This window comes from Suricata suricatta, chromosome 13, assembly GCF_006229205.1.
Source record: "Suricata suricatta isolate VVHF042 chromosome 13, meerkat_22Aug2017_6uvM2_HiC, whole genome shotgun sequence".
NCBI classification, from domain to species: domain Eukaryota; kingdom Metazoa; phylum Chordata; class Mammalia; order Carnivora; family Herpestidae; genus Suricata; species Suricata suricatta.
Genome location: NC_043712.1, coordinates 80,389,660 through 80,397,722, shown reverse-complemented (window position 1 = coordinate 80,397,722; position 8,063 = coordinate 80,389,660). Strand labels below are relative to the sequence as shown.

Here is an 8,063-nt window from a genome sequence, read left to right as displayed (position 1 = left end):
TCATCTGTTTTGCACCCATAATTTAGCCTTTTTCAGAAAGCCACATAAATGGAAGCACAAAATATGTATCCCTTTACTTTAGGCTTCTTTCCCTCACATAAAGTTTCATAGGTTTTGGCTACTGCAAAGTTGCCATCAACATTTGTGAGCACGTCTTTATGCATGACTTGATTTCATTTGTCTTAGATCTGAGATTTCTGAGTCGTAGGACAAGCGCATATTTCACATTACAAGAAACTGCCAAGCTGTTGTCCAAAACGGCTCTGCTGTTGGCACCACCAGCAGCGTGTGGGGGCTTTGGTTTTTCCATGTCCTCCCTTGGTATTGTCTGTCCTTTGCATTTTCACTGTTCTATCATATCTTGTTGATCTCTGTTAAAATATTGCTGGTATATTTTTAAAAACTTTCTTCCTCTGTATAGTTTCTGTTTCCTCCAGGTCACTCTTTACTCTTTTTGTTTTGGCTTCATGTTAATTGCATTTTTCAAAAGTTTGGTGATCCTTGGCTGTCTGCCATGTTTAAGATGAGGCACTAAATTGGGTCATCTGAGCCCATGTGCGGAGCTCACCCTCCATGGGATTTCCTCTAAGGTCGTTTGTGTGGTCTCTTTTGTCCTTGCTTATTGGGGCAATCATATTGCCCGGAAAAGGATCTTTCAGGTTCTGGCCCAGCATTATGTACCCTAGAGGGAACACAGCTTCTTTCTCTAAATAGTTCGAGCGATGTATCTCGTTTTGAGCCTCATTGCCTCGCTTGTGCTGGATATCCGTCTCTGAATCCGTCACTGTGGATGGAGGTCATTGATCGGGCTGACCTAGATCACGTTCTCAGCTTTGGGGAAAGTGGAATTGAGCCATATCAAGATTTTAAGAACTAAGACGGGGAAAGGATTGGTTCTCCAGCGGAAACCTGAAATGCAAAATCAAAAGATGTTCACTCTTTGAGGTTTGTGTCGTATTAGTGGAAAACACAGGGAAAGCAGTGCTTCACATATACTTCAGCCAACAGGGTTGCATGCTGGTCCCTAAATGTAGTGGATGTTCTACCTCAGGCTCTCTTCCCTTGTTGGTAATGCCGCTTCCATTCGGATGACATCCCCACTCCCCATCTCTATCAAATTCATATTCTTTCTTCAAGTCTTCCTGGAAATGCTACCTCCTTCTTAAAGCCTTATCTGTGGTTGGTTCTTCTCCTAAGCCGTTAGATCTAATTATTTCATGAACACACACTGAATAGCACCAGTCTTAACCCTGCCGTTGCTCACCTGTAGATTTCACTCATTTCACCTATTGTTTAAGAGCCCAGTAGCGTAGGGACTGTGTGCTTTGCATCCTGTGAATATGCTGCCTTCCATTCTCAACATGGGGATTCCACTGTAAGCACTCCGTAAATGTGAGTCAAACTGGAAAACGCCATTCCTTAGCGCTTATCTTGTAAAATATGCTTCATTTTATATGCTTCACTGGTTTACAGTGTCTAATTATATACTTGGCAGAGTTAAAGTGATTGCAGAGACCTAGAACATTGCTGGGGTCTTTTAGTGCTTTTGCATATATTTAGCTAAAGTTTTCAGTACGTAAAAAGCTACACACAGTGGATCATGACTAAGCAGTTGATTTCTTTCTGGCAACATGTTAGAAAAGTTCTGGAGAAAAATGTTATGTTACTGGGTTATTGGATACATCTATATGCCCAGCATAGTAATTGGCACATATCAGGTGTTCAGTGAATGGTAGCTGAAGTATTAGTCTGTGCTGTGTCTTGAAAAAGCTTGGAGAATTTATTTATTTTTTTCTGTGCTATTACATTGCCTTTCTTGTTCTAACCAGGATAGAATACCCTTGGGGGTTTCTGCAAAGATGTCATATTGCTGCATATATCTTTTTTTTAGTAATGGGACCCTATGTGAGAAAAGTCCTGTGTGAGGAGCTGGGCGCCCCAGCCAATTCTGCCATAAACTGCGTTCCGCTGGAAGATTTCGGCGGGCAGCATCCTGACCCAAACCTGACGTACGCAACAACCCTTCTAGAAGCTATGAAGGGAGGAGAATATGGATTTGGAGCTGCATTTGATGCTGATGGGGTAAGTAGGAAAGTTTTCTGCCTGTTGACCCTTTTCCCATGTAATAAGCCAACCATGAGAAGCCAGACAATTCACAGGGCTGGCTGACCTATGGGGCACTTGAACCCTAGCCGGGCTCTGCATCTGCTCTTTTTAATGACTCTTCTGTATCACAATTAAATAGCTTTTCAGTTTCTTAGTTCTAGGTTAGCATTGTTATAAAAAGTTTATTTCCTTAAAAAACTATTCACGTAGTAAATTTTTATTTATGGTTGGTTTTGTTGAAAGCACCACATTAAGGAACCAGCTCTTTTAGCAATAAAAGAAATGTTTTTATTTATTTTTGAGACAGAGAGAAACAGAGCATGAGTGGGGGAGAGACAGAGAGAGAGGGAGACACAGAATCTGAAGCAGGCTTCAGGCTCTGAGCTGTCAGCACAGAGCCCAATGCAGAGCTCACACCGAGGAACCGAGAGATCATGACCTGAGCCGAAGTCAGACGCTTAACCGAGTGAGCCACCCAGGTGCCCCCTTCAGCAATAATTCTTGTTCTCCATTAGGTTTGGGGGGAAAGTATGAAATAAAGTACATGGGGGCTGCTGAAGCTCACCTCACCAGGTTGAACACATTCCTAGCTGTGTCAAGATCATGGGCCCTACAGTACTCAGGAGTTTAAAAGGTTTCCCAGGCTCCCTTTGGCCTCGTTCAAGTGGTTTTAGGTTGTTTATATATAGGCTGGCTGTAACGTAGCTTGAGATGATGACGGGAATGGGCCGCCAGCACCAGAGGCCTCTGTCTGATCATTTTCACCCCTTCTTTCTGACAGGACCGGTACATGATTCTTGGCCAAAATGGCTTCTTCGTAAGCCCTTCCGACTCCCTGGCCATCATGGCCGCCAACCTCTCTTGCATTCCGTATTTCCGGCAGATGGGGGTCCGAGGGTTTGGGAGGAGTATGCCCACCAGTACGGCCCTGGACAGGTAAGGATGGCACCGTGAAAAACGTCATGGTGGGCTTCTGATGTCAGTGTCCCCTTTGTGTGTAACTGTCCCTCACTCTCCCCTCTCCAGTGGGAATTGTTGGAAATGTGAGAACTTAGAGATGCGTAGAGTGTGCTTGGTAGGGGCCTGAAGTCTCAGGGGACCTGAATTATTCCTGGTTTCTGCTCACTCGCTCGTGGCTGCAGGAACTTGAAAGAGGTGTTTGGTCCCCATGCCTCATTCCTCCTTGTCAGCCTTTTTTATTTTGGCAATTCTAGTGAGTGGAAATTTTATTTCCTTTTTTTAAAAAAAATGAAATATAATTAACATAGTATTATGTTAGTTTCAGGTATGCAATATGATTCAACAGTTCTATCTATTACTCAGTGCTCATCATAAGTTAACTCACCATCCCCCTCACCCCTTCACCCATCCCCCCACCCACCTGCCCTCTGGCAACCCCAGTTTGTTCTGTTTTTAAGAGTCGGGGGTTTTTTTGGTCTCTTTTTTTGATTTGTTTTGTTTCTTAAATTCCACATATGAATGAAATCATATGGTATTTGTTTTTCTTTAACCTATTTCACTTAATATTATATCATATTATATTTAAGGGCTGAGTAATATTCCATATATATATATATATATATATATATATATATATACACATATATATCCTTTTTTCCTTATCCAGTCATCTGTGGATGGACACTTGGGTTGTTCTGTATCTCGGCTACTATAAATAGTGCTGCACTAAATAAAGGGGTGCAGATAGCTCTTCAAATTAGTGTTTTTATTTTCTCTGAGTAAACACCCAGTAGTGGAATTACTGAATCATGTGGTAATTGTATTTTTAATTTTTTTTTTTAGTGCATGATCCAACTTTAATTTTTTTCCTTATGTTCTCACAGAGTTCTTTTTTTAAATAGTTTATTGTCAAATTGGTTTCCATACAACACCCAGTGCTCTTCCCCACAAGTGCCCTCCTCCATCACCACCACCTCTTTTCCCCCTCCCCTTTCAACCCTCAGTTCATTTTCAGTATTCAGTAGTCTCTCATGCTTTGCGTCCCTCTCTCTCCCCAACTCTCTTTCCCTCTTCCCCTCCCCCTGGTCCTCCATTAGGTTTCTCCTGTTCTCCTGTTAGACCTATGAGTGCAAACATATGGTATCTGTCCTTCTCTGCCTGACTTATTTCGCTTAGCATGACACCCTCAAGGTCCATCCACTTTCCTACAAATGGCCATATGTCATTCCCTCTCATTGCCATGGAGTACTCCATTGTATATATATGCCACATCTTCTTGATCCACTCATCAAGTGATTGAGAGCCCTTCATACCGTGTTCCGTAGTATCTGTATCAGTGTACATTCCCACCAGTAGTGCGTGAGCATTCCTTTTTCTCCACATCCTCCACAACATGTGTTATTTCCTTTTTATCCTAGCCATTCTGACACATGGGAAGTGACGTCTCATTGTGAGTTTGATTTGCATTTCCTTGATGATCCATGACATCGAGCGTCTTTTCGTTGTGTCCGTGGCCATCTGTCTGTCTTCTTTGGAAAAATGTCTATTCAGGTCTTCTGCCCATTTTAAATTAGATGATTTGTAGGGTTCTTTGGTGTCGAGTTGTGTCAGGTTTTTTATATATTTTGAATATGAACCCCTTACTGTAGAGATCACTTGCAAATACCTTCTCCCCCTCAGTACAGTGCCTTTTTGTTCTGTCGGTAGTTGCCTTCGCTTTCCTTTTGGTGTAGTCTCGATAGTTTATTTTTGCTTTTGTTTCTCTTGCCCAAGGAGGTGTATCTCAGACACAGTTTCTTCGCTGTGTGGTTCAGTATCCTCTAGAGAAATCAGTCCTATGTCGCTTACCTCCTATGAGTCTGTGTGCACTTGGATTCCAAGAGCAGTCCTGTGTGTAGACCCTGGTTGAGTCAGTGGCTTGTTGAGAAGCAGATCTTTTAGCGGAGGGAACCAAAAGCAGGATCTGATGGGGCGGGGTGGACAGGCATCTCTTGAATCTCACTCTGAGTCTCCATTCTCCTGGAGTCTTTGCTATCTATTCCTCCTAGTTGTTTGTGGTTTCATTTTGATGAGGGTGAAGGGAAAGCCCTTTGCACAGGCATCAAGTCAAAAAGATACTGCAGTCCCTAAAACAAAAGCCCCAAATACACATTTATGTCCTGGGAGACTCCTGCCAAGGAGTCCATCTGTGCTATGAAATTTTCTCTTTCCTTTTGCTTTAGATTTGCATCATTGTCATAACTGGTGATGTCGAGCTCATTTTTGTATGTTCATTGTCCGTTTGTATAATTTTTTTGGTTAACGTATCTGTTCATAATATATTTGTTCAATTAGAAAACTAGGTTGCTTATCCTTTGTTATTGATTTATGGAAGTTCCTTATATATTCTGGATAATGTTTTTTTGTCAGATGTATGTATTGCAGATATTTTCTCCCTGCCTGTTGCTTGGCTTTTCATACTTTTAATGGTGGCTTTTGATGAGCAAAAGTTTTGATTGATTTTTTAAAAATGTATTTATTGATATTCAAGTTAGTTACCATATAGCATAGTACTTGTTTCAGGAGTAGAACCCAGTGATTCATCACTTCCATACACGCCCAGTGCTCATGCCAACAAGTGTCCTTCTTAATGCCTCTTACCCATTTAGCGCACAAGTTATAAATACAAAAATTGGGGGGGGGGGCACCTGTGTAGCTCACTTGATTAAACCTCCAACTCCATCTCAGGTCATGATCTCATGGTCTGTGAGTTTGAGCCCCAAGCTGGGCTCTGTACTGATGGCTCAGAGCCCGGAACCTGCTTTGGGTTCTATGTCTCCCTCTCTCTGCCTCTATCCTGCGCATGCTCTGTCTTTCTGTCTTTTCAAAAATAAAAATAATTTTTTAAAGTGTTTATTTTTATTTTTGAGAAAGGGAGAGAAGACAGAGTGCGAGCAGAGGAGGGACAGAGAGAGGGGGAGACACAGAACCCGAAGCAGGCTCCAGGCCCTGAGCTGTCAGCACAGAGCCTATGAACTCAAACTGTGAGATCATGACCTGAGCTGAAGTTGAATGCTCAACCAACTGAGGCACCCAGGTGCCCTTAAAATTTTGATGAAGTTTAATTTGTTAATACTTTCTTATATAGTTAGTATATACTTTTTGTCCTCTATAAGAAATATTTGCTTATCTGAAGGCCAGAAAGATGTCTTCCCTATGTCTTCTTCTAGAACCATTGTGGTTTCAATTTTCACATTTTAGTCTACGATGTCTTTGAATTAATTTTGTGTGTGGTGAAAGGCAGAGTTCAAGATTTACTTCTCCCCTACATCCAGTGTTTCAGCGTTGTTCACTGAAAAGGAAATTTCTTTCCCTTCAGTGCCTTGTTAAAAAAAAAAAAAAAAGCTTGACCATATCTGTTTGGGTCTGTTTCAGGATTCTTTATTTTGTCTCATTGATCTTTTTTCCTTACTTACTTTTAAAGTAAGTATTGAAATCAGATGAATGCCCCCAGTGTGTTTTCTTCTTGGCCAAACTAGAAAGGTGATATAGCCTTGGTCTTTTGCATTTCTTTGCCCGTTTTAAGATCAACTTGCCAGTTTTTATGAAAACTTCTTAGGGTTTGATTGGGAATGGGTAAAATCTATAGAATAATTTGAGAAGAATTGCATTTTAATAATATTGAAATTTCCAGTTTGCACATGTGGTTTATCCCTCCCTTTGTTTAGTATTTTTAAATGTCTTTTACATACATTGTAGTTTAACTTCTCTTATGTATGTTTTATAGTTTACTGTAGAGATCTCACATGATTTTTGTTAAATTCATTTCTGAGTATTTTCTAGGTTTTGATGCTATTATATGTGGAACAGGTTTAGAAGTTTAATTTTCCAGTTGTTTGCTGCTGATAATTAGAAATACAACTGAGTTTTGTAACATGAGCTTGGATTCTTCTACTGGGAAGAATCTTTTGGATGCTCCCCATTTTACTTCTCTCCCTTAGGGGATATTGACATCAAGCCCATGATGATAATCTATACTCAGTGTCTAGCAGTATCAAAGAAGAGGGTATATTCTTCCACATCCCTCCACTTTACCTTTGCTTATATCCTTCCTTTAAAGGGGGGAAACAAAAGGATTCAATAAAACTGTAGAGAACAAGGCAAAAATGGAACCATCTTTAGGCATTGAGGGCTCAGGGTCATACAGGATCCTGACTGCTATGTAGGTTACTTAATATTATGGGAGCATATTTAATCATAACACCTTCCACTTATACACAATCTTATAACTTATAACTTTCATACATTTGATTTCACTTGATCTTGACCCAAGTTTCGTGGGTAATTGGGGACGCATTCCTCTCACCATCTTAAAAGATGTTGAACCAAGTATCAGAGAGGTTAAGTGACTTGTACAAGGTTATACCACTAATCAGAAAGGGACCCGGGGCTTCAAACCAGGTCTTCTGGATTGCAATTGCATCCGCCCAGTAACTACTGGTTCATGAAGGTCCCTGAGAAACTAGTTCAGAATATTGCCCAACTCTCCTGGGGGGTGGCCAGCGACTCCCAGACCCTGCCAGGAGACGCAGGTTTTATTCTGACAACATGACAACAAAAACCATTTGTCCTCTCCTCTCCCGGACATTTCCTGGTGGCTCTTGATTTTCACTTTCTCTCCTCCCTCCCCACGAAACTCTGTTTCAGTCAGAAACCAGAGGCCTCGCTTAGAAATTTCACAAAGGGCCTGTTCTGATATGTAAGCGACCATTTAAAAGGATTATTCATGCTTGCTGGTTGGGATTCAGAATTCTGTGGGGCTCTGAGTGGTGATTTGTTTTGGGTATTTGATCTGTTGTGCCGCTCCCAGGTGGGGTCTCAGGATGGACACTTTAGGAGCTTCTTTCTTCTTAGGTAAAATACATACAGTTCCAAAGTTTTATCTTGGCCAAGGTTTGCCATATAGTTTTGGGTTTTTTTTTTATTTTTTTTAATTTTAATTTTAATTTTTTTTTAAA

The 8,063-nt window shown here is 41.1% G+C and overlaps 1 protein-coding gene across 1 annotated transcript in view; it reads left to right on the top strand.

Annotated features, from left to right (window-relative positions):
• The first annotated feature begins 1,893 nt into the window (after window positions 1–1,893).
• LOC115275968 (phosphoglucomutase-like protein 5) overlaps window positions 1,894–8,063 on the top strand; it is a 149,692-nt gene continuing 143,522 nt past the window's right edge. Inside the window, exons 1-2 of the mRNA XM_029919681.1 lie at window positions 1,894–2,082; window positions 2,888–3,042. Of these exons, the coding sequence (XP_029775541.1) occupies window positions 1,894–2,082; window positions 2,888–3,042 (344 nt within the window). The remainder of the gene's footprint in view (window positions 2,083–2,887; window positions 3,043–8,063) is intronic.